This window comes from Melanostigma gelatinosum, assembly GCF_949748355.1.
Source record: "Melanostigma gelatinosum genome assembly, chromosome: 10".
NCBI lineage: Eukaryota > Metazoa > Chordata > Actinopteri > Perciformes > Zoarcidae > Melanostigma > Melanostigma gelatinosum.
Genome location: NC_136643.1, coordinates 5,421,996 through 5,449,002, shown reverse-complemented (window position 1 = coordinate 5,449,002; position 27,007 = coordinate 5,421,996). Strand labels below are relative to the sequence as shown.

Here is a 27,007-nt window from a genome sequence, read left to right as displayed (position 1 = left end):
CCTGACTCGGTAGTTTACCGGCCCCAATCTTTCCATAACTTCATAAGGTCCCCTCCATCGGGCTAAAAACTTACATTCCGCCGTGGGCACCAGGACCAACACCCGATCCCCTGGGTTAAACACTCGGGGTTGTGTTCCCCGGTTGTACACGCGGGCTTGGGCCGCCTGTGCATCGGCCATGTGTTCTCGGACTATGGGCCAGAGTGATGCCATCCTCACCCTCATCTCCTCGACGTGGTCCACCATGGTGCGGTAGGGGGAGGGTTGGTGTTCCCAGGCTTCCTTGGCCAGGTCGAGTAGTCCCCGGGGTCGTCGACCGTACAGGAGCTCGAAGGGCGAGAATCCTGTAGACGCCTGGGGCACCTCTCTGATGGAGAACATAAGGAATGGCAGCAGTTGGTCCCAATTCTTACCGTCCTGGTCCATGGTCTTTTTCAGCATTTTTTTCAGTGTCTGGTTGAATCTCTCTACTAGGCCGTCCGTTTGGGGGTGATACACCGACGTCCTCAGTTGTGTCACCTTCAGCATGCCACACAGGTCCTTCATGATCCTAGACATGAACGGGGTCCCTTGGTCGGTGAGAATCTCCTCCGGTATTCCGACCCTGGAAAACAACATCACAAGCTCCCTTGCTATGCCCTTGGTGGCCATGGAGCGTAGGGGGATGGCTTCGGGATACCGGGTGGCGTAATCAACAATAACCAGGATGTACCTGTGTCCCCTGTTGGTCTTGGGTAGTGGCCCCACTAGGTCCATCCCGATCCTGCTGAAGGGGACGGTGATGATCGGCAGGGGCACCAGCGGGTTTCTGTGATGGGGTTGTGGGGCCACTTGTTGACATTCGGGGCAGCTCCGGCAGTAATCTTCTACGGCCTTTTTTATTCCGGGCCAGTGGAACCTGGCCCTCACCCTTTCCAGGGTTTTCTCCACTCCTAGATGGGCACCTAGGAGATGGGAGTGGGCTAACTGTAGGACAGAGGGTATAAAAGGACGTGGCACCAGTAACAACCTGAGGGGGGCCCCGTCCCTCATTACTACCTGGTATAGGAGCCCGTTATATATGGAGAAATGTGTGGGAGGGAGGTCTCTTACCCCGTCCAGTGGTCGTCCGTCTACGGCGGCCACCTGCCGAAGGGCGTTGGCTAGGTTGGGGTCCTCCAACTGGGCCGTCCCAAACCTCCCTGTGAGGGGCCCGGGTAAGATGGGCTCCTCCGGGTCCTGGGGAAACAGCCCGGCCAGCTCCTCTTCGTCGAGGGAGGGGGTATCTGCTTCCTCGGGGATGGGCGGCGCCTCTCCTTCGGGCTCACTGGGGCTGGAGGGTCCGTCGTTCTCGATGGCTGTGGCATAGACGTCATCGGGGTTGGGTTGGGTGGCCTCCACCAACGCCCGGGCCACGGCACTGGCGACTCCTTCCGATAGGGGAGAGGTGGAGATCTCCTCCCCCAGCCCACAGATGGCTTTCTTTTTGTACTTTCGGGGAGGGGTCGTACCTTGTTTCACCACCAGGCTGCGCCAAAGCTCCTGGAACACGGGCAGGTCTCGGCCGACGAGCACCTCTACGGGGAGTCCTTCCACGACTCCTGCAGTGCCGATGTATCTACCCCTCGTCGTGTAGATCTCTAGGGCGGTGGTGGGGTATTCGCGGGTCTCCCCATGGATGCACGTGACCGCTCGGGTGCCTGTTAGGAGCGGGTACTGAGCATACGTGGGTCTCACCAATGTAATGGCGCTCCCGGAGTCCACCATCGCTGAGGCGTCGCGGCCGTTGACTTTGACAGGGGTGAGGGGCATGTGGTCCTCGTGAGTGGCCCAGCATCCTGTAATCAAGCCGCATGGGCGACTCCCCTCACTGGCCGTGGGCATGGGTGCGTCCTGGCGGTGAGGGCATTCCCAGGCGATGTGCCCGATCTCGCCGCAGTTGTAGCACCTCCTCTCTTCCTGTCCAAACGCCGGCCGACGTCGGGGAAAGCCTGGGGGGAAGGAGGGAGACACATATTTATTTTCCTCAGTTTTAATTTTTTCTTTGCGGGTGGGCCCCTCTAATTTCTGGTTTCTTCCCCCACGCACTAAAGCTTGTGCTGCTTGGTAACCCTCCATTATTTCCACCAGGTCCTCGATGTTGCGGGGGTTTCCCTGGCCTGCCAATTTTTTTGCCTCATACGGGAGTGATCTGATGTATTTGTCCATGACCACGCGATCGGTGGGCGACACCTCTGTTGGCTCTGCGTGTAGCCAGGCCGTCGTAATCCTTTTGATCTCATGCATCTGGGCTCGCGGAGAAAGTGAGGCGTCATATGACCATTCATGAAATCGTTGGGCCTGTAAGAACAGCGTGACCCCGCATCGCTGTAACGCTTCCGCTTTCAAAACCAGGAAGTCAACTTTTCCAGCGCGCTCTAAGTCCTGATACGTTACTTGCGTTTCATTGATCAAAAAGGGGGCTATTAACTCTGCCCAGTGATCTTCTGGCCATTTTTCGCGGAGTGCCGTTGTCTGGAATATTTGAAAAAAAACTTCAACATCGTCAGCTGCCGTTTGTTTGAGAATGAAGCGCGCTGGATTGGCTTTCTCCACGGTATGTTGCTCCTGTTGGTTTTGTAACATGCCCTTGATTTCGCTTTGCATGGCATCCGCGCGTTCTGTTTGCAATTCCATATATTTCTCCATTTGTATTTGCTGTTGGTATTGTTGTTGCTGCTGGGATTGGAGGATTTGCATTTGTAATTGCATGGCTTGTTCGTGGCGCTTTTGGGTTTCTTGGTTGCTAGCGATTAGCCCCGCTAGCAGCTCTTGAAATGGCACCGGGGTGGCCATGCTTACTGGGTCGGTTGGTCTATCGGTCAGCGTTGCCAGAACCGGAATGGTGCGCACATTCTCCACCAAGTTGTGACAGCCCCCGGGGTGGACAGGGGGTTTCACGACAACACTGACCAATAAACACAACCAGTCGGCAGATAAACGGTTCACGTGAGGTTTTTACTGAAGGTAGAGAGGGGAAAGAGGTAGGATAGACACTCAATAACACAATGTCCGCTTTCCAGAGGGATGGTCGGTGTCCAATTCCACGGTTCGGTGCACAACGGGTATTCCTCAGACGGTCCAGGGCGCGGGCAGGAGCAGGGTAGTCGTACAGGCAGGGGTCGTGAGCCGGGCGGGTAGTCCGACGTTCCAGGGTGATCCAGGGGTAAGGCAGTCTTCTCCAAGGGTTTCGCTGATTAGGCTACTTCTTCTTCTTCTTCTTCTTCCTCTTCTACTCCTACTCTCTCCCGGTTTCCTGTTTCCTGGGCCCTTTTGTAGTCCCCTCCTCCTCCTCTGATAGGGTGTGGTCGCTCCCTCGTCTCTCCTCCTCAGGTGTTGCTTGTTGGGCTGATGGTGGTTTGGCGCTCTTTTCCATTCCCTGACATGGGGCTCCGCCTCCATGTCAGGCAATATCGTCCCTCTATCACTACCCCTCTGGGGTTGCCCCTCCGGCTGCCACAGTATATATATATACATATATATATAATATAAGATATAAGAATAAGATGCCAACAAAGTATGAATTATAGTCACATTAAGTCTAAAATAATATGCTACCTGCATCTCGAGAGTTAAAGGGAAAATACACCTAAATTGTGCGTAAAGTCTTTATTCTTATATTAATGAACAGTAGAGCTGCATTCACATGATCTGACTGTCATGAAGACATTCTGAAAACATTGTATTCCTGTTGAACAGCAGTGGAACGTTTCACATAAAGTCAGCACACGGAGCAGAGATAGTGAAGAGATAGAATTGCTACTGTGTAAAGGGAATACTGCTGTTAAAAAGCACCTGATTTGTTTAACGTGTTTGCAAGCCAAATGTTATTGCACCTTTGTTCATATAGCAGTACTTTTAAAATAAAAGTGCGCAATACACTACTTTTGAATTAATTATTGAGCTTTGCCATAACAATGCGACGAATCGCGATTAATCGCAAACAATCCATGCGATTAATCGCGATTAAAAATTGTAATCATTGCCCAGCACTAATATATATATAATGTATCGTTCATTTTGTGTTTCAGTTTTTAGTGACCTTTAATGTTAAGTTTAACTTTGTTAAATTGAAGAAAGTTTTTAAATTCTAATTGTAAACGCCTTATTTCAGGATGATTTGTCTTTTTTGGAGATTATGAAATTGATTATGGAAAATAATCCTGGAACACGCTTGATTTTGTTATTGGAAGACAAATGAAAGAAAAACTGAGCACCATTGAGTTACATAAGCTAGTAGAACGGAGTTTAGTCAGAACATGACGTCATTGCTTTCTCTACAGGCTTTCCTGGTAAAGACATGGCAGGTTGTCCATCAACAAAAGCAATGAATGGTTAACACTGAGCACTGGTGCGGTCTTGTATTCAAGACAAAACATTTGTGTGTCTATTAGTAAAAGTGTATTTTTTTAATACACTTTAATACACAACAGTGATATAGTCTTCATTATACCTTATTTGGAGTGACAATGTAACAAAACATCAGAGGAAAAGTAGCATCGGTATTGACACCAGGGAAAGAGGAAGCGTTGTTCTTCCTCTTTCGATTGAAAGCCGACGTGATTGTAGGGGAGACGTTTTTTGAAAAGGTGCCATTTAACTCCGACTGAAAGAAACCCTGGAGGTGTGCTACGTTGGCATGGCGATGACAAAATACCCAGATTCCAGACTGCGTGGAAGAGACTGGTATCATCCTTTTTACGTATAAGGCAACATCAGTCTCGACTTAACACTGTAAAACCAAACGCAACAAGTAAATACATAGATACAAAATAGACTGAAATATGTATTGTTAAAATAATAAATCATACACCAGCAACTTGGTAAAAAAAGTCTCAAAATGAACACAAATCAATTATAGTTTTAATATACATTTTGATATCTCAAAATATAATGTAGAATTGAATTGAATAGATCGGCTTCATTGTCGCTGATCCAGCTCACTGAGACGGGATTGGTACAAACCCAACCCCACCATCCCTCAGTCTACCTGCCTCAGTATTGGTGGTCTTGGCTTCTATTCTATTACTCACGCTACAGTCCACAGACCTCTCCTTTTCCATTATTATCTCAGTTCTGGATCCAGCCCAAAGTAATGTTGAGGTTTTATAACTTACAAGAGGTATGTATTACTGCAACACGGTCACATTGATTTATAGCTTGTGTAGAAAACGAAACAATTTAACACCGTACGAGTGCATCTAAAGCTGTTTCAGTTCATTTTCCTATGAACTGTAGCTCACATAAACCATTGGCACAGCTACAGCACAGTCACACTGTAGTTGTAACAGAACTAATGCAGAGACGGCCACATCCGTGTAAATATCCTAAATACCGAATATACCCCAAAACTCTCTTTTTGTGACGTTAAGACGATCTAGCGAATGTTCCTTTCCTGGAGCCCTTCATCACAGTGTCACCCAAGATGACGATGGTACAGTGAAAAGGTAACTGTAATGTAAACACATGCAGAGTTTAGCATTGTGTACAGGCGGTTATAACCACAAATGTAGTAAATGTAAATTCAGTTTATTGAGATATTTATTTTTCAGAATAGATGATGTAGATTACATTTTCATGCTGACTAAATATGACAAATTAAGCTTGAATGAATGTTAATAATATGGAAATAAAAATGTCTTCAGGAAAAAGAGACGCACATTGTTAAGTGTCCATTCCACGTTCATTTCGTTTTACTGCCATTGGTTTCATTTATTCAGTCCAGCCAGCAGACACACTTAAAAAAACAAAAAGTGAGATATTTTTTGGGGCTTTTCGTCTTTTTTTGGATAGAGCAGTCAAAGAGAGACAGGAAAGGGGGTGAAGGAGAGAGAGAGAGAGAGAGAGAGAGAGAGGGGGACGATATGCAGCATAGCCCATGGGTCAGATAAACAAACCCAGGCTGCTGAGGTAAGGACTCAGTCTTAGTACTTGGGTGGTCCACTCTCCCAGGTGAGCTAAAGGCACGCCCTGCTGACTCACTGTTTAGTACCATAGCGATCACTGGCATCATGTTATCCTACATTACAAAGATTCCAATGGTTCCATTCGGTGATACACAAATGGAAACTTGGAAAACTGGTATACGATTGGTATTTAGTATCGCAGAGTTCAGGTATCGGAAGTAGTATCAGGAGAAAAACAAAGTTGGATCGGTGTAGCCTCAGGAAAAAGACTTACTAAATACTTTTTTGAAAGTGTAATTATTATTTACACATAGTCTACTATGGTTGGTTATTAGTGAAATGGTTGCACAATAAATACTGCGTTTTAATTAACCCGTCACAATAAATACTTCTTAACAAATACTATCATCAATATGAATTGTAACAAGCGCATTATAAATGGAACTACTATTCCTAAACATACAACTATAATCTACCATGGTAGCACACTGCAAATGTGTGTGCAGGCAAACATCATGTAGGTCATAATATTTATCTAATGAGTGACAATATGCGTTTTCGATGAGACAAATCTTATTAATATATAATATCTTGACGCTCTCTGACTTCCCTTTAAGGCATCGGGACAGAAAAGGTGACTGTTTTCTCTAAATAAAGGAGGGGGAAGTCAAAGTTGCTGCCAAAATTGTGACACACTTAAACGTTGATCATAAGCTTTTGTACGTGTGCACGAGGTGAGTGGACGAGATACTGGCACACAAAGTGATCTCTTGTAGCTGCTGTAACCCGCTTCAATCAGAAGATAATACTGAAGCGAGTGACAACAAAAAGTGTTTTAATCTGCCTCTGAATTATTCCTTTTGAGGATGGAGTCATAAACAGTGTGCAGCTCTGAGAACCGCAGGTACACAGGAGGGAGACAGTCGGCGGGCTTCGCGCTTGATGGGGCCTGATGGAAAATGCAGAGTCAAAGCAGTGGGAAATACACACAGATGCAGATGAGATGAAATAAATCCAAAAGGAAACCAAACGCGCACTGTAGAAAAAATTAATGTGACAAACCACTGAAGTGGATTATAGAAATGTCAGAAATACAACAGGGGTACGACAAGAAATCAACAAGCACTGGAGTCATCAGTTTCCAACACTGTAATTATGATACAGACAAAAAATGCTTATGCCAATGCAGCCTGTTGACGTTTCACCCAGCGACGGTGCTTAAAGGGCTGACAGAGCGCGGCGAGGGAGTCCATCCTCGTTATCGGTAATATTGTTTCCAGGTAGCAGCAGAACACGATGCAGTCACATCAGCTCGTCGCCGCGCTCGATGAGCGAGAAGGTTGGGTTTCTGTTCGGCCCCCGTGGCTCTGATGACGGGATGTGGCGTCTTTAACCTTTATCAAACACACCAGACTGAACATACTGGTGTGTGTGTGTGTGTGTGTGTGTGTGTTATTGAGCCACTGTACATGTTGCTACGAATCACAAAGCCAGAGGTGAGCTGCTGTAAAGAGATGGCTATGCTGCTGTACTGTTTCAGAGCCATGAGGACCGGTAGGAGGAGGAGGGGGGCAGGGGGCCACAGAGCGAGGTCAGCTGGGTCTGCTGGAAGTACATTTTGATAATTTGATTATGATTGATTGCTGATGTAATTTCATGACTCACTGTTGGCCCGTAGCTCATTTCATGAAAAAAGGATACAATGCAGCATGCATGTTGTGCATTCATTCCATCATCTGACTGTGCTGACGGGATGAGCAGGAAGCTCTCGCTCTCTCTCTCTCTCTCTCTCTCTCTCTCTCTCTCTCTCTCTCTCTCTCGCCCCCTTATTATGGTCATCATCATGCCAATATGGAGATACAGTATTACCAAGGGTACACAGTGTCATTTAAGTAAGACGACAAGTTTGCACGTATGGTGTACCTGTTGGATGTAAAGTTGATGGTGAGAGATGAGAAAAGAGATCAATTCAAAATGAAAAAGAGGAGTCGGAGTTTCATTTATTTTGATGCGTCCATGGGGAGTAAATATTCCCGCAAGTAAATATTAAATTTAGATTTTTGTTTTGGGGAAAGAGATAGTTGCATGTCGATGTGTCCTTGAGCAAGACACTTAACCCCAAAATTGCTCCCGTAGCTGTGCCTACGGTGTAGAAATGTGATATCTGAATTGTAAGTCGCTTTGGATAAAAGCGTCTGCTAAATGACTGTAATGTAATGTAATGTCTTGGTATTGCCGTTATATTTTGGTAGGGACCTCTATTCTTATTTCTTTTTACAGGCTGCGGTGTAGCAGGGTTACTACACACCTCTTTTTGTAGGCAGAACCGGCTGTTTTCCCCAAGTTAGGCCGCGTTCTGAACGACTTCAGCAAAAAAGTAATTCAGAGTTTTGCCGTTTGAGAAGCTCTGAAACTCGTGGATATATTTCTGAACCTGAATTTCCTGGATAGTATTTTTTTTTTTACTGGTAACTTGATCAACATGTATATTCGTACTTGTATTTTCTGTTAAAGCTAGGGTTGGTAATATTTTTCAAAAACATTTTTTTTTGTTATATTGGTTAAAATGCTCTTTATATCTTGACAGCAATAAAAAATAAAAAAAAATGAAATGCGGATCTGCGGCTGTAGTGGGACTGTAGCGCACTCACTGCTCGTCACCAGAGTCTTCCGCAAGCCGCTAGCTTGACAGCGTTGAGTGCTCGCTTTGCCCGTTGTTTAGGTTGCCATTATGATCATTTTGTGGGAGTGGTTTTGGAGGGAGGTCTGAAGGAACAGGCTGCCAGTGTTGCCAACTTTTTTGCTAGATTTAGCTAGGTTTGGAGCTAGTGCTGCGAGCTACTTTCCTTTGGAAAAGAGTTGGCAAACTGGTCTGGGTTTCTATGTTGGACACTTTTTTTTAATCTAGCGTACTCTTACTCAAGATTAGCAACCCAAGCTTTAATGCAGGGCTGTTTTCAGTCTGAATGCCCACTGAGCAGCAGGTTGAGTGGACCTCTCAACATTTTGCCAACACAGATCATTGTAACAGTTGGGCGTCACCGGTTTTGACGTGTTCATAGAAATTTTATTACGTTTGAATCCTGAGTAAAAGTGGAATTTGGCCAAATTCAGAGCATCATCCGTTATTTGTTGTGTTGCTCCAGACTCAGGGTACGCTCTTACAAATTTCACTGTGTAGGTTTCAAGTGTTTATTTTTCATGCCTGTTTTTACAGATACAAAAGTCCTTTTGGGTTTTTTTCTACAATTGATGCGATTTGTGTCATTTGTTGAAAATCCTACACACACAAATAACATTGTGTTTCCCAGTTTCACACACACACACGCACACACACACATGCACGCACACACACACACGCACACACACACACACACACACACACACATACGTGCACGTTGTCTACTTCGCTCTCTCCGTCGCTCTATCACTCTACAGGGGTCTGCTCTGTGCAGCGCTGGAGGTTGTGTGGTGGCTACGGTATGCTGTGTGGATTTTTTTTTTGCTGCAGTGCAGCAGCCAGTATTGTGCTGCTGCTGCCTCTGTCTTTCCCCTTCTATTCATCTCTCTCTCTCTCTCGCTCTCTCTCTCTCTCTCTCTGCATTAATTTTTGTTTACATTGTTTGGGAGCAGTGAAACACTTCCAAACAGTTTTGCTGTGTGAAAGAAAAAAGAAAGAAAGAAATCCCATTGGCCCCAGAGCTTCCATCTCATTTACCACACAAGGCCAGCCAGACACTGTGTCGCCTTGATGACCTTTTTGGAAGTTCTTATTTTCAACCTCATGCCCATCCCTCTCTTGAAGTTCAATTCCAACAGTTACAGGCTGACCCCCCTGCGGCTGTTGTCCTTTTATACAGACCCAGAGTGAGAGATGATGGGGCGGGCGGTGACTAAGTAACCTGTTTGTGGCGGTGAGTCCCTGCGCAAGCGAGGCCAGTTGTTTTCGGTTATGCACACCAGGCTGGAGACGGGCCGAAGCACTCAGTGTACAGCATGTCAGAGACCCAGACAGATACAGCGCCGGGGAGGCGCTTGCACACACAAGCCGAACTGCTTGTGTGTGCAAACATGTTGCTAAACTACTACAGCTTTTTTGCCAGAGGTCGCATGACATACCGGCAGAATGTAGGTTGCTATGTCACCAAGCACCATTTAGCCATGACAGGACGGCACCAGGCATTTGCAGTAGGTGTCGGCGCTATCTGTGGGATACGGTAATCTGCAAGTTGGGGGCTTCTGGTTTGGGAGGGTCTTAACAAGTGGGTGACAGGTGACGTGTGTGTGTGTTAGGAGGCGGCCATGCTCCGGGTTTAAAGGTTGCGTCAAGCTCTGCGTGGGACATGATGAGGTGTGTGAAAACAAATGGAGCAGCGGCGCAAAAGATACGTCTTATTCTAAATTTTAGTTGAAATTGCTGTCAAAAGGACTTGAGAGGAATCAAGAGTCAATCCAGCTTTCTGCAGCTTTCTGCAGCTATGGAGGCGACGTCTTTTGCCAAGATCGTGGAGCGGCGGTTACGCAAGGCACTGAAGGCCGAAGGCGAGCATGGTGAGTCCCGGCGGAGAGCTTGGACAAGTCTTACGCGATTATCACCCTTTAAAATGTAGGCCAGCTATCACGACAGTAGACCGGTCAAACGGGAGACGTACAATATTTCTTTCGCTTGTATCGGATCACTTCATTGGCTCACAGTGCGATTGACGTTAACAGTCTGCAACATGTAAAAAAGAAATCTATAGGAGAGAAAAAAGTCTTATCAATGCAGTCTGCTTCCACACCAATACAACTCATCACTGCATTGCAGATGATCAAACCTGTGAAGGTCACACTTTGTGTGTGTGTGTGCGAGAGAGAGTATGTTTGCATGTCTATGTGTGTGTGTGTGTGTGGTCCACTCTTCCAATTATTTTTTCATACAGCAGCATGCCAAAGAGTAGGAGGTTATTTCATTATGTATGCAATGTTTCTGGAGTTTATTCCGTATTATTTGTCCTGCATAAAATATTAACCTATTTCGAGGCCGAGCAAGGAAGCCAAGAAGATTGATGCACGGCTGTGGATGTACAGTGGCACCGAACTCTCCTCTCCTCTGCTGACAGACCTACACAGCTCGCATTAAGTCTCAACACCTTGCACACATCCAACATGTGATGTAAGAATTGCTCTTTGATAATGGCTATTAAAGTAGTCCCTTTGACGGACCCGCTCTTATGGCAACAGAGTCACGATTTCAAGGCCGCCTTCTGTGACGCCCTCGACAGAATCATCTCCTCTCACAGTACTCTTCAGGTTTACTGGTTATGTAACGGCTCTACGCGCCAATGTATGAACAAAAAAAAGGGTACGGTATTCAAAAGAGAGACTCACCAGATGTGAGGTGAGGACCGATGAATGCCTGCAGACAAGTGGGAAGTTTGGCACCCAAATTGGCTGAGATTGTTCCCATCAATGTACAGTGGCATTGTTACTCTTCTTCTGAGCACATGACAATATTTACTCTGCCTTCTGTCTTGCAGCCTCGCACGTTGGAAAGGCTGAAAGAAGTAAAGTAATAGGAGGAAGTGGGTTAGATGAACAAGATGGTTGAACATCCGTAGGTTGTAGGGCCACTGTGGTGTACCTGTTGATTCCCTTGTTTGTGTTGGTTATTTGCTGGCGCCAACCTCTGATTCTGAAAAGTGTAAACAATGCAGAAGTGCTTTAAACTTGCATTCTTTCTAATGGCCATCAGGGGGCGACTCCTCTGGTTGCAAAAAAATTAGAAAATGACCCTACCTCTGACTTGATTTATTACCTCAGTAAACATTGTAAACATGAGTTTATGGTCTCAATCTCTAGTTTGAAATATTCTTCAATACAGCATGATGTTCATTTAGTATGTTTGGTCGTATTTAGAGTAAAATAGACCATAAAGCAGAGTATGCTTTTGGGCGGGGCTACCTTGTGATTGACAGGTCGGAAACACATAAGTATAAGTTATAAGTTAACATGTTGGTCACTTAGGAATGTCTAATTCAGCATTTGGTTGAACTTATCTCTCCCCATGTGTCACATCTGGCGACAGCCAAAAACAAAAATGATTGAGACATCTACTTTTTGAAATACATTCTGTTTTTGTTTCAACCACATTTTGATAATTGATTGATTGTGTGAGGTATCTTTTTTTATCCCAGCTCGATGTGCACAAGACCTGACTGAACTGATGACATCATCTGTTTGGCGACATGTCCAGGGTGAACCCTGCCTTCGCCCAATGTCTGCTGGGATCGGCTCTAGCCCCCCCACCACCCTGAATAGAATAAGCGGTTAAAGATAATGGATGGAAGGAATAATAAAACTAAAAGCAGTCATTACAAACGTTCAAACAACCAGACACAGTAGTCAACATATCATTCTATTATGCTCTGCATTGATTCATTCATTCAGTCATGAATTAAGTAGCAGTAGTTGTACCATGCCTCCTTTACCGTAGAGTCTTGCTGGATTGGTTGGAATTAACCTTCAATGTAGTTTAGAAATGAGCTATACTAACAGAAAACAGGTCGCCAAAAATAATCATTCAACATTGGGGTAACCTGGTTGCTCACCCTATGTACGGAGGTAGTGCGGAGGTAGTGCGGAGCCCTATGTACTAAGGCTAAGTCCATTTTCGGCTGTATCTTGTTTTGTTTTTATAAATTGTGCAACATATTCATGAGGGATACATGTCAATATTCCATCATTTGATGAATTGGAGGTCAAAAAACATCAAAACGAGACTTAATTTGGCTATAAATTTCGAGTTTATCACATGTCTACATTACATATAACCGTTGTTTCAACAGCATTCTAATGCCCTAAAGCCCGGACCTTTTGAATTTAAACAATAAAATCGGTCGTTTGTCCGTGCCCTCTGGAGCGACATGTAGAAGCATTTTCTGATCTGACGCCACCATCGGGAGGACGACGTCCTCCAAATCACGGCTGAACGACGGACGCTGACGTCCTCCTCAAGACGCCCTCCTTAAGACGCCCTCCTTAAGACGCCTGTGTAGGTGTGTGGAAACAAACAAGGAGTCGAGTATTCCCTTTGGCTGCACCTTGTGGCCGTTTATTTCCATCCATACAAAACATAAAACACATTCACTTCCTGTCACCCTTTAACCCCCTCTGTCACCAGGGTTACGGCCCTTTCCTTAAAGGGGCCCCGTGAATTTGGTCGTCCCCTACATGCCTCCCCCCAGAATTCACCAACTCCTGAGATTAGTCCCAACCATTAATGCTTGGGGGCCCGGATCAACCGACCAGCCCGACTCCGTGTCTCTGGGGCCGGAGGCAGAACCACCGTTGAAGGCCCCCTCCGGGTCCTGTCGTGCTGAGGTGGGAGGGCACGAGGCCGCCCCCGCCGTGGGGGTTCAGCCAACCGTACAGGTTGGTCCAGGTCCAGATGTGCTGGTTTAAGGCGGTCAACCGACACATACTCCAGCTTGCCGCCCATGTCGACCTTGCAGGTTTTGTCTCCGGTCTCCAGCACCCGAAACGGCCCGACGTAGGGGGGTTGAAAGGGCCCACGGTGGCCGTCCTGGCGAACAAACACATACTCCGCTGACCTGAGGCTGGACGGGACATATGACTGCGGAAGGCCGTGCTGCGACGTGGGCACTGGTTTAAACAGCCTGGCTTTTTCCAGGAGCGTTTCCTGCTGCGGGGTTGCAGACCAAGGGTCTGTGACTTTGGGGATAAACTCCCCCGGGACCTGCAGTGGCTGTCCATAAACCAGCTCAGCCGATGAAGCTTGCAGATCATCTTTGGGGGCTGTCCTGAGCCCCAACATGACCCACGGGAGCCTGTCCACCCAACTGCTGTCTTTGAGGCTGGCCCGGAGATCAGCTTTCATCGACCGGTGCAACCGCTCGCATAACCCATTAGCCTGCGGGTGGTAGGCGGTAGTGTGATGGAGCTTCACCCCTAGGCTTCCTGCAACTGCATTCCACAGCTCTGATGTAAACTGTGGGCCTCGGTCCGAGGAAACGTCAGCTGGGGCTCCGAACCTGGCGACCCAAGCCTGAATAAATGCCAGAGCCACCTCATCCGCCGTTGTTGATGACAACGGGACAGCTTCTGGCCAACGAGCGGTTCGGTCTACCATCGTGAGGAGATGTGTGAACCCACGGGATGGGGGCAAAGGTCCTACCAAGTCCACATTCACATGATCGAACCTCCTTTCTGGAACCGAGAACTGTGCTAACGGGGCCTTTATGTGACGGTGCACCTTGGAGCGCTGGCACACCACACAAGTCCCGGCCCACTTCCGTATATCCTTTTTCAGCCCGTGCCAGACAAATTTTGCTGAGATCAACTTCTGAGACGCCCTCTTGCCAGGGTGGGACAGTCCATGAATAGCATTGAAAACCTGCTGTCTCCATTCGTCGGGAACGACCGGCCGCGGCTGGTCTGTGGAGACATCGCACAGGCGCGTAACGCCAGTTTCGCCAAACGGGACCTCCTCCAACTGCAGTCCCGTGACTGCTGTCCTCAACTCCTGGACGCCCGGGTCTGTAACTTGATCCTCTGCTTCTTGTTATAGTCCAATCCTAACTGGACAACCCCGGTGACAGCCCTGGAGAGACAGTCTGCGACCAGGTTTTCCTTGCCCGAGAGCCGCCACGACATAATAATATCTTGTCGCGTCCGCTGTAATGTCTCTGAGGGCGAACTGTGCCTCAGTTTGAGCGAACCACACCGCCGCTTGCGTCTCCCAAAACTCCGGCAGTTTCAGCGAAACTGCGTGCGTCGTCATTCTTTCTTCTGGAAACGTCCAGGAGTGTCAGGGTCACCAATGTAGGTGGGTGGAAACAAACAAGGAGTCGAGTATTCCCTTTGGCTGCACCTTGTGGCCGTTTATTTCCATCCATAGAAAACATAAAACACATTCACTTCCTGTCACCCTTTAACCCCCTCTGTCACCAGGGTTACGCCCCTTTCCTTAAAGGGGCCCCGTGAATTCGGTCGTCCCCTACACCTGTCTCTTTTGTGTTCATGAATGTGAATTTGAACTTGACGCACATTTGCTCTGCGCCATTTCCTTGGTAAATCTCCTCTGTGTAACGGACATGTTTTACTCTGCTGCATCATTAGGGTTTTACACTGTGCTTTAATGACGATCCCTGAGCCTGTTGCAACCTCCCTGTGCAAGGACGGTTTTGCAGTGTAAATGTGGGAGAGTGTCATAACGCTGTGTGTACAGAGCAGCAGTCTGGCCAAGGTGTGTCACAGTGCCTCGCTCAGGCAATAACCAAGGACCATGGCTGAAGCTGTGTACAAGTGAAATCCCTTTTTTTGCTGAGCAATTATCCTCTCTGACAAACTCTCAGGCCATTGCTTACAGAAATATGTTGCTCATTTTCTTCTGCGTTTTCTTCCATTTCCCCCTCCGGGCTGCATCTGAGGATCTGATTTGCACAGCACTGTTATATTATGGTACATGACAAGTTTATGATTCATGACCTGTGCGACCAATCTTTGACTAATCAACGAAATAGATCTTTTGAACAGAATTTCAGGGAAAATAAGCTGCCATGGAACAGTGTGTGTTTGCAGCAGTGACCATAAATGGAGGGGAAGACCAGATGAGCAGTGCGGGATATGCATTAATACCTATTTTGGCCATGTTGTTTGCAGAATCGCTGCCAAGCTACTGTAGTTTATCAGATGTCTAGATTACATATCACTGTTGTTCAACAGTATTCTAATGAGGATATTTACTTTTTACAATGTGTTTAATAATCCTGATTCTGTGTCGGTTTACCTTTTGAAATACATTCCTTTAAGAACTTTGATTCTGTTTCAGAACTACATAATTATTCTATTAATATGTCAGATATTATCTGTATGGTAGACGACGAATCAACTTTCTTGTTTCAACCACATTTTGTCCATTGATTGATCATGTGAGATCATTATATTTATCTCAGCTCAATGCCCACAAGACCTGACTGAGGTAAAATAACAGGGTAATTATTAATCTGTCGTTTTTTCTTCGAGATGATGTCATCAGTTCAGATTTTAAATGTAGCTTTCTGTAGCGCAACAGAAACTCACCTCTGTGGGTGTAGGACCCGCTGCATTCCATCTTGTTGGCACGCTGGCGCCGTGGCTAGCACTGTCACCTCACAGAGGCCCAGCACCCGGGCTAGTGGCCCTCTTGTGTGGAGTTTACATGTTCTCCCCGTGTCAGAGTGGGTTCTATCCAGGTGCTCCGGATCCCCCCACACAGTCCAAAGATATGTTAGGTTAGGTTAGTTAGGTATGTGTGAGTGTGAGCATGAATGGTTGTCTGCCTATATGTGTTAGCCCTGCCAGAGTCTGACGACCTGTCCAGGGTAGTGGTGTAACTGTAACGGACCATTGGCGATCCATACGAATCCCCCCTCGTGGTTTCGGCACACATGTGAGCCTCGGATTGATTACACAGTTTAACGTTAAACATTAGAGTGTGAAATAAAGTTTTACTGATGATCGCTATCCGCCGATATTCAGTAAAATATGTGATCAGGACATCAGCATTCATGTTTTCCTAGTCGCCGATCTCTGATAATGATACATTGTTAACAACAAAAAAGTGTTTAAATTGACAGGACGGTGGCAGACCCGCCAAGGGATAATGAACGAAAGTTACGTTCAGTTACATTATAATGCCTTCAGGCTCTGTTCAGTGAAAATTAGTATTGGTTGAAGGTAAATTATAGCATTATGATGTGTTCAAATGTAATCTCGTAAATTGTAGTGTTGGTGAGAAACTTGAATTAATACAGTTGTTTGAAGATGTTTCACAGCAACATAAATAGATATTCGAGATGAATAATGGCATTTATCTTCTTAACACCTGTTTAACTACCTAAAACTAGCTCTAAGCAGCGTATCATTCATTATCTTACATCATCACACATCTATTAATGACAAGGTTTGTTTTAATCAATAAAAATACAAACTTTTACGAGAACAAAGTATGTCAAAAAACATCAAAACGTGACTACATTTGGTAGGTGTGAATGTGAGCGTGAATGGTTGTATATGTCTGGCGACCTGTCCAGGGTGAACCCTGCCTTCGCCCAATGTCAGCTGGGATAGAGTCCAGCCTAATATAATAAACGGTTAAAGATAATGGATGGATTGAAAACTAAAACTAAAAGCAGTCGTTGCAACAACATGAAATGCTTACTAATGTGACTGATGTTGCACACTTTTCTGGTTTGGTTTCTCAAACAACCACACACAATAGTCAACATATCGTTGTATTATGCTCTGCATTGATTGATTTATTCAGTCATTAATTCAGTGGCAGTCGTTGTACCATACCTCGTTTACTGTAGTGTCTTGCTGGATTTTAAATGGTTGGAAACAACTTTCAATGTAAGTTAGAAAGTTTAGAAATGGATTACGGTCATCAAGCTACGGTCAATCAAATGTAATATTTATATTATAGATGGCTGAGGTTTTTGAAGGAAATGTAATTGAGTGATTTTGTTGAGATGAAGCGAGGCTATTAACCTACTGTCGTCACGCTGCTCATATCAAAAGGAAGTTCCAATCTCACTTCTTTGTTAGCTTAAATGACACTTTCATAACCACGTAAATGATAACATGTATTTTAGTTATACCGGCCTGGACAGGAGACATTAAACATGCAGACATCCGTGACTTCAGCTGAGCTCAGCATACCGTCACACTGCAGGTAGGTATACAAAGACGTGCTTCATGAGTCTGAATAAGTGGGAAGAATAGTCAGTGCATCAAGAAGCTGAACTATCCCACTGTTCCACCACTATTGCTATTGTCACGGGAGTGACCATATTTACCCATTTACCAATCCATTAAATGTGTGTATATATCTGGTGTTGGAATGTTTATGGTGCGACAGAGAACCAGAGATTAAAATCGAAATTCCATTCATTCCTCTCGTTATCCTGCCTCTTAAACACAATGCAAATTGAAACTTGGTGGCACTTAGCAAGGCAGACTCTCACATTACAACGCTGACCTACTTATCTGACCTCCCCCACGCTATTCATCTTTGTGATATATCCTCCTCACATCAATAACCATTCATAGCACTCGCAGTGGATGAATACTACCATATTTTTACGGCAGACGCACTGATTGGTGAGATGAAGTTACCGCTTATTGAATGCTTCATTCATGGATATATAACCCTCTGGCAGAAGACTGAGATGAACCAATAATGGCATCTGCTGTAAGTAAATGCTGCTTTAAGTATAAAATAATAGTTTGTGTGTGCATTGAGAGTTTAAAATTTAGAGCAAGAGGGGTCAGAGATAGGTGTCAAGGTTTCCCAGTCGACAGTAGAAAGGTGAAGACTCTCCTGCTGCTGAGAATCCCATGATGGATTGAAGGAAAGACGAGTCTTTGTCAAACGATCAATGAGGCAAAGTCACAAACGCTGTGCCTGTGTGCTGTTCACACCCCTCTCATAGTCAAGCAGAGGGACCTCCTAAATCACCGGTGTAGAGCAGTGATGGATGCACTGCGGGGAGAAGCGACCGCTCGTGAAAATGTCATGGTATGCGAACGGCTGTGCAGGTATATTAGTACAGGACGGCTTCTCGAAGTCCTCGGAGCTGACAAATCTTTTCGGCGCCCAAGATGATAATTGTGTGGTCGTGTTTCGTTAATCGTTCTTTTAGATCACTTGGCTGTGGGGTTAAATTCAGCTCGGTCACCAGGGCAAATATGTTAGCTTTGTACATTTCTTACATAACACATAACAGGCGGTTAAACAAACATGGGACTTTTACTCGGGACACCACTGTTCAAGTCCCGTGTGAAAGTAAAGGCTGACTCTACACTTGTTACGCAATGGTACGTAAGAAAGTTCGTCAAGGGTGGTTCTTATATAGTTAGGTTATTACGGTGCGTTCATACTAGACCCGCCCCTTTGTTCTGGTAATTTTTTTTAATCCTTTTTTGTGTTTCTTTGCGGAGGAACTGTTTTACAGATCTGCCGATGAAATCAACTCATTGGTCAGTGACCAAAATGACATGAGAAGAAGAATTTATTTCATTAGCGATTATGTTACTATTTCAACACAAACGGTGATCTTTTTTTCTAACCTTAACTAAGTCGTTTTTTTTGCCTCAACCTAACCAATCATTTCCCAACGATAACGGCGTGGGATTGTATGTTTTTTGTTTGGACATGACTTATTGCCCTATCCTTGAAGAGCACCAGCTTTTTTATTTTAACATGACCAACAAACTTGACCCATACTTTTGATGATTTCATTTCTTTGTAGGGTCTTTTCCATAATCATATCAGACACTTACAGTACAATAACAATCTTACCCAGTCTGTGGGAACAACAAACACTTTTAGTGGACAGATGTGAACGGTGAGGAGGTGCCCCGAGCAGTTACATTGCAGTCTGTTCAGCGGCAGCGATCTGAAGCGCTTGCTATTGGACCAAATCCAGGGTGGAAAATACCAAAGTTCCCTTTAATGCAATGATATTGATTGTTTTTAGCAGAGTATAGAATATAATTCATGGTAAAATATTGAACTATTGAAAGACAAGATGCAAGATAAAGAAAACAAGGCCAATAGAACATCAATCAAAAACAATAGAACATAGAATATAAATCCAAGATCATAGAATATCAGAAAACAAGGGCTCGCAATAGAGAGAAACTTACTATGTAATGTAACGTAATTGTGTGGTTTAAAGGTGAAGTGTGTGGATCTGCAGTAGCACACTCGAGTCTCTAAACGCTGATGCAGAGGGATTAACCTGTGACAGGAGACTCACGCATGGGTCAAACCCAGATTGAATGTGTGTTTAGCGGAGCGTGTCATGTGTGGGCGTCCTGTGTTGACGGCGTATAATTTAACGCAATTATATGCGTATAATTGCGTTAAAACATGCAGATGATACGGCTTTGGCCTTGTGACTTCAGTACAATTTTAAAGTTGTGTATTCTTTAATGATCCCTGAACTTGTTTTTTGTATACTTGTACGTTTTTATTGCCATCATGTGTCCTTAACCAACTCTGGTGATTGATCTGTCTCCGTCAGGGCTTTCACCGTGTTCACCATTCACTGGTTCTGTCTGTTACTGTAAAAGAGCAGGGCTGTTGGCTGTCGACACGCTTGGTTTATGCCATGTAATGGCTACATGTATGTTTTCACAAGAGGACACTTGTAGATGAAGTCAACCATGCACTTCAACATGAACTTTCCCTTGGTTTCCTGTTGGGATATGGTGTCATTGCAGATGACTATCATTGGGAATTTGAATGCTACCTTGAGATGATTTTTCGCCTCTTTAAGCCAGCAGTCTAAGCCTCCACGGTTGGGCTCCTTATCTCCCTCTTATCTGTTTGTTGTGCACTTTATTCCCTTTTCCTCCTCCTCCGCTGTATCACTTTTCCCTGCAAGGGCGACATCGGCTGCCCCAGACCTGCTTTCAAAGTGACCTGTCAGTAACATCTGATCCTTTTTAGAAAGAGCAGGACTGGGTCTTTTGCATGCCAAAGTCTGGTTGATGGGGCGCCAAACGTACTCCACGGTGCCCTTTAACTCACCACAGCAGCAAGAAAAAGGTCTCCTAATATCTCCACGGTAACTCGAGATTCTGTTGACACGACAAAGAAGGTGGCGACAGCGGAAGGGGTGCATGCTCCACCCCCCACGATAACCAAATCAGCAGTCTTTTTGAGCGGTGAGAATGGAGTTGGCATAGGGATGGGCGAAAATCACGGATCAATGCGAGCACGGGCAAAATATGCCAGCTCTGAGACTTTATAATAGAATGATCATTGACAGGGAAGCTGAGCCCGGCTTACTGTTGAAGCGCCTCGATCAGGAAAAAATAAATAAAAAGAGAGAAGTCATCACATTTCTTTTCAGACAGACAGACTGTTGAGAAGGGAGAAAAGTTCCACACAAGGCAAACAATCTGTGCTTTATTATTCTGGCATTTGTGTAGCAGAAGAGAATTGTTTCACAGAGATAAAACTGTTCATTATTAAATTAGACTAACTGCTCGAATGGCCTTAAAATGGAGCAGTCGGGTTCATTAGATACACTGTATGCCCGCTCTACAGTTGAAAAGACAAACATCTCCATCACCAACAATCCAATTTTAAAGTATTTTTGTTGATTGAGGTTAATGTTGCTGGAGTAATAGATTTTTTTTTTTTACTGTTGTGTTTTTTTACATTATGGGCATAGATTGTTAACACATTGTTAACATCCACTTGTCAGATTTACTGATTCGTGCCATTCCTTATTTGATTACTACATTGACATGAGAGGATTGGCAGCAGCGTTGATGGCGAGGAAAGGTAAGAGCAGCTGACAAGGACACTCAGGGAAGCACCAAGGTCCTTGTGTCATACACACCCTGCACAGTGCCACTCCTTGCTGCTGAGCTCCTCAGAAAACTGCCTTCTCAGACTCTCTCTATATTAATATGTGTTTTCGTGCTGAACTTATTCGAAGTGCTGGGATAAAAATTGATCGAGGAACTGATAGCTGAACACCCTCATAGTTTGTATTAATAAAGAAGAAAGTGGGAGATGGGACACCGGAGGGTTAATGGTATTGTAGCAAAACTACAACATAAGCAAAAAAACGAAAGAAAAAAAGAATCCATCAATCCAGTGAGGCGCTGGATATGCATGTTGTCAGACGAGAAAACTCTTTGTAGTTTTTGCTGCAAAATAGAAACCTTATAAAACGCATTGTGAAGTGAATTTGTTATTGTCTTCGGACTGATTTCAGAAGTCTATCATGGCACTAACCTTTTGTCGTAAATGTGTCGTCACGTCATGTTTGTTTGTGAGCATTGACTGAGTTGACAATTTGAAGCTGTCTCACTGCAATGGCAATAAATGATGCACTACATGCGGCTGTTGCTCTGAGCTTCATAGAATTTACTGCAGGCGCTTGAAGGGAAGATTGTGGTCTTCATCAAATTGACCTTGATGTTAAAGATCTGAACTGAGCAACTTTCCCACTCCAGCCAATCTGATATTTGGCAGGGCAAAATATCAGATGGCCCCTCCCTTTTCTGAATCAAGTGTCTCGAATGACAACAATAACAGCATGATAATAAACCTCATTATTTGTATTGGCTAACATGCACACATTGGCAATGCTAACATGCTGATGTTTGGCAGGGAATGTATACAATTTTATTGTAGCCTGTTAGCATGATAATAATTGCTAAATAGGAATAAACATGAAGTACAACTGAGCCTGAATGTCATTATTTTGGCAGGTAGTTGGTCATAAACCAAATTATTAGTCAAATTAAAACATTAAACTGCTGGTGGCGCTCGATGAAAAGTGAGGGGATTTCCTAATTTGAGTAGGGGTAAATCCTCTGGGGACCATGACAGTCAAATATCATTGTATTCTATTCAGTTGTTGAGATGTTTCAATTTTGACCAAAGCAGTGGGTTGACCAACAAACCGACCTTCCCCACAGCCATGCTGCTAGCGCGACCGTAAATCACACATCTACTCCTTCCAAGGATCGGGTGTGACTTCACCACAAGTACGATGAACTTTGAATGACATAAAAAGGTTTAAAATAATGCCAAGACATTTCTTTTTTTAATGCCACTTGGCATTTGTTGATGTAACTAAAGCGTCAAGAAGGAAAGCCCTTTGCTGGCTTACCTCCCACCAACAATAATAAGCTGTGAACATGCTTCCAGCTGTGGCACCGCTACCTGTGGTGCTTTCCCAGTCTGGATGTGGTGGTAAGAAGGAACTTAACTCATATGCGCTCCTCTATCAGATACTATGAATGGCACGGCAGCAAAATGCTGTGTGGACAAACCTGATCATTTCCTTGGACGAAAAATAAAAGCACTCTTTAAGCAGCATAAGTGAGCTTGTCAGCAGAGCTCCGGTGCATGTCGGCACAGGAGGATGACAGTGAATCCATACGTTTAGTACGGACAGTAACTGTGCCGACCAGTGTAGTTGCAGTTAATATTAAGATTTTTTTTAATCTCTTGTAAGTCTTTAATAAAAACATTCGTGGTGTTACAGACCGTAGTCGAGCCATGATTCGTACGGTGTCACGGGAGTTCACAGGTAGGACCCAAACGCAAGACCACAGGAGACAGAAGTTAATATGAACAGGTTTTATTTAGACTGTGTGCAGGTGTGGAGCCCGTGGTCCGACACCCGAGTGGCAGATCGACGGTGTGAGGCCCGTGGCTCGACACCGGAGGGCTGGTGAGTTGACGGCGTGAAGTCCCGTGGCTCGATACCAGAGTAGACAGATCGACGGTGTGAGTCCCGTGGCTCGACACCGGAGGCTGGCAGCTTGACGGCGAGTGTAGTCCGTTTAACACCAGGCGGGTAGAGCGGCGGAGTGTAATCCATAGACCACAAGGAGGGCAGAGCGGCGGAGTGTAATCCACAAACACAAGGAGGGCAGAGGATGCCACGGGGTTTCAGCGGGTGAAAGCCGGTACGACCTGACAACCCCAGACTGCAGGACCAGAGTTTATATAGAGACAGGAGACTCATTAGTGGGCCCTGAGTCTGGTGTGTCAGGCTGCAGGAGGTGATTGGCTGGAGTGTCCTCAGCTGTGCACAATCAAGGGTGCGGCCATGGGAGGTGTCGGGTCAGACAGGGATCTTGGATCCTGACATACGGATCCCCCTTCGCATTTTTGGCAGCCATGTGAACCGCAGATTACCGGTAATTACACAGTTTAATCATCGCGTTGTGAAATAAAGGTTGACTGACAATTATATTTGCCAATCCCTGATAATGTTATATCGTGAACAACAAATCCGTGTTGAAATTGTCAGGAGAGCTAGTAACGCTAGCAGCACCGCTAGCGGCTACCGAATGGAGGTGCCGTTCAGTTACAAGACCTGTTAAACTTCCTAGTACTAGTTCTAAGCAGCTTATAAAACTTAATTCAAGCGACTAATGACAAGACTTTTTTCTTTTATTTCCTATTCATTTGAATTGTGTTTTCTTATGCAAAAAACAGTATAGATGGCTTTAACAAAGTGAAAGAATAACATTGAACCTTGTAGACCAGTTGCTACAACAAAACAAAACAACAAAAACGATCGGCATTCGGCAATATGGATCATCAATGATAATGATAATAGGTATCGGCGGCAAAGAAACATATTGGGGATCTCTAAGAGTTACATTTGCTCCCTGTTTTTCATTTTGTGCTGATCCGATCCGTGATCCGTGACTCCAATCCGTGATACGACCCGAACCGTGAGTTTTATGATCCATTGCTTCCCTATCAAACAAGGGTCATAGTTCCCAGAAGTGGTTGCATAAAGATTACAAAACAAACCCCATGTACTCCATGTGAATTTGCTGCTCCAGAGGTTGTTTGGACTTAAATGGCATATTTTTTGGTGAAGGGGCCTCAGTTAAATCTGAGGCATCTTAAGGCAATCTTAATTATTCAGCAGTGTGTAATGTTAAAAGAGAAACAATGCAGTGAAATATTCATAATGGAATCGTCACGATTCGGATCGTTTCAGCTGCCCTGGCCTCGTTTCTCGCCACATCCCCTGCCCCCCCCCCCCTACGGTGCTAGCTTGTAGGGGGGGGGGGGCTAGCTTGCAGTTGTTAAAATCTGTTTGTTTGCAGTCAGCCTGCAGAGACACGACCTCTGTAGTTGATAATTGAGCGGCATGCCCGGACTTGGAAGTCCCACCTGCTCTCACACAAACACAGAAACCAGCAGCGAGGTGGTGCTTTGGTGATATGAGTCGTCTTTCCATGACAATTCTTTCCAGTGTGTGGAGGAAATTGTAGGTAGACAGATCCAGTTTCGACACATTCAACTGTAGGCTATAGCCTCTTGGCAAGCCTTGTTGGCTGTGGTGCAAAATTGGTCTTTCTCAAAACACGATTTAATTTGTGAGCATTGACTGAGTTGACAATTTCTAACCGGCAGAGTCAATGAACTGAATCACTTCTGCTGTCACAGCAGGGGAGCTACAGGTGTAGCAGGTGTTACGGGCGTCCATGTTATGAGTGTGTGACCGGAGTGCAGAAGAAATGCTGACAAGCTGGAAGTCAAACTGAAAGAGTGTGTGCTTGCATAGTGGTTGTGCATGCACCTTTGTGTGTTTGTGTGTGTGCGTGTGCCTGTGTGTCCAAGGAAGCCTTTCAATTTTAGTTTATTACATTACCTATATTATTTTGCCTTGAAGCACCTGTGCTCACCTGATTCATTCAACACCTCTGTGCCCTTTTGTTGAGTCCAGCCTGCCCCCAGGGTGACAAAGGACCTCTCCCACGACATTATTAGTCATGAAAATGTACACATGTCCGTGCACGCACACAAACACACACACACACACACACACACACACACATACAAACACACACACACACAAACACACACACAAAACCCCATCGCACCGCTGCTTTTCCCTTCTACTTGGAGTACCACCTGCGTCAAGTCTAGTCTTGTTTGTGCTCGGGGAAATAACAGACGGCGTAATTGAGTCTGGGTCAATAATGCGCGAGTTGCGGAACTTATCTCTCGTATGACTCAGAGAGACGAAATCTGAATGTATTGTCGTCGTTTTCCTCTCCCTCTCTTCCCACATCTGCTGCCTCTAAGTGCGAATGGAGCTTCTGATGCCAGTTGTGGGTATGGACGCATGGTATAGCAGGCTTTTCAGTAAGGTCTGAAACTGGAAGATGCCTTGTGTTTTTTATGGTGTTCCAAAGCCGTTGTTAATCATAATAATGTAGTAGCCTAGTGATGATTCTTCATGTGTTCTGTTTTTTGAGAAACGTTAATTTTGCCACAGCCTCGTCTGCGAAGTGGCCCATCAACCCTCCTCCGTGTCTAGCAGAATCGCGTCCTGGATTTCTATACTTGAACATGGCACGCTCTAAATGTTGCAAGCCATGTGCTTATCTGCGCATTCATGTTAATTTACGTATCAACACATGGACTTTGGAGGGAAAGATTCTGAAAATTGAAATATATTGAAATAGCATCTAAGCAGATTCTGCTTAGATGCTATTTCAATATATTTAAATTTAATTATATAATTATATCATCAATGAAGACGTCTCTATTACAGATATTATTTCACTAAAACGTGGTTTGACCAGGAGATTTGCTGATGTCTGCTTAAAGCTAGGCTGTTGTTGGGAAAAAGTGACTAACTTTTGTGACTAACTAAATCGTGAGAAACGTTATTGAAAACCTGAAAATATGTTAAATATCGTACTTTATGAATGAGACAAAATAAACGCATTTCATTCTTTTCTTTTACTGTCATCAGGTAAACAAACAGACAAATAAAAAGAGTTAGTATGCCTCATTCAGCCAGCCTGAGCATCAAGCAGGTAAATGTGATTACCATTGATAATATATTCTCTTATTGTCTTGATGGAGCCAGAGAACGCTCACTATGTTTGCTCACTGAGTGGGTACAGTGATTATAGCAGCATAAAATGAGATGAGCGCAGCGGGAGTGCTGAAACACATGCAGCGGTGTACCTGTTTACACATGAATGTACTGAGATACACAAGGCACATACACATGGCACGTACACTGGGTGGTTCCTTTTGGTATATACTGTATACATATTTCTATATTGGTGTTAGTGTGACTGAGAATTTGGGCTGTGTGTCGGCAAGAATCTGTCGATATATTGCGATATGTTAGAAAAACTGTTGCAGTATAATGAACACACCGCCATGTGCATAAAAAAAAAGTTTACTTGGGATCTGCATTTTCATTCATCACAGTCCCTGTAATCCAACATCATGGCACTACTTTTTGTGCATCTGAGCCTTTGTCTGCCATGAATCTTTGCATGTAAACTCTACATGCAACAAAAAATGTATGCATTCTCTTTGAGAATCGATACAGTATCTTATAACATAATATGGCAATATTCAAGTGTGTCGCTAATAACTTACACCTCTACTGAGAATGAGAGTCAATAACCAGGGCTTGAGGAGGAGCCAGTGTGGGAAACATTGTTGGACGTGCAGGTTGGAACTCTTAATTAATTTTGACTTCTTGGCTTTCGAGGGTACTGCAATT

At 44.9% G+C, this 27,007-nt stretch overlaps 2 protein-coding genes across 2 annotated transcripts in view; one reads left to right on the top strand and one right to left on the bottom strand.

Annotated features, from left to right (window-relative positions):
* The window catches only part of fgf14 (fibroblast growth factor 14), a gene marked incomplete at both ends in the record, with an annotated part of 138,113 nt that overhangs the window by 23,377 nt on the left and 87,729 nt on the right, over window positions 1-27,007 (top strand). The window lies entirely within an intron of this gene.
* LOC306783039 (uncharacterized protein) lies at window positions 262-25,236 on the bottom strand (the record flags this gene model as incomplete). Its single annotated transcript, XM_079276572.1, has 3 exons — window positions 262-944; window positions 1,093-1,970; window positions 25,158-25,236. The coding sequence occupies 3 exons, from the start codon at window positions 25,234-25,236 to the stop codon at window positions 933-935; spliced, it is 969 nt and encodes a 322-aa protein (XP_079132698.1). The 3' UTR covers window positions 262-932.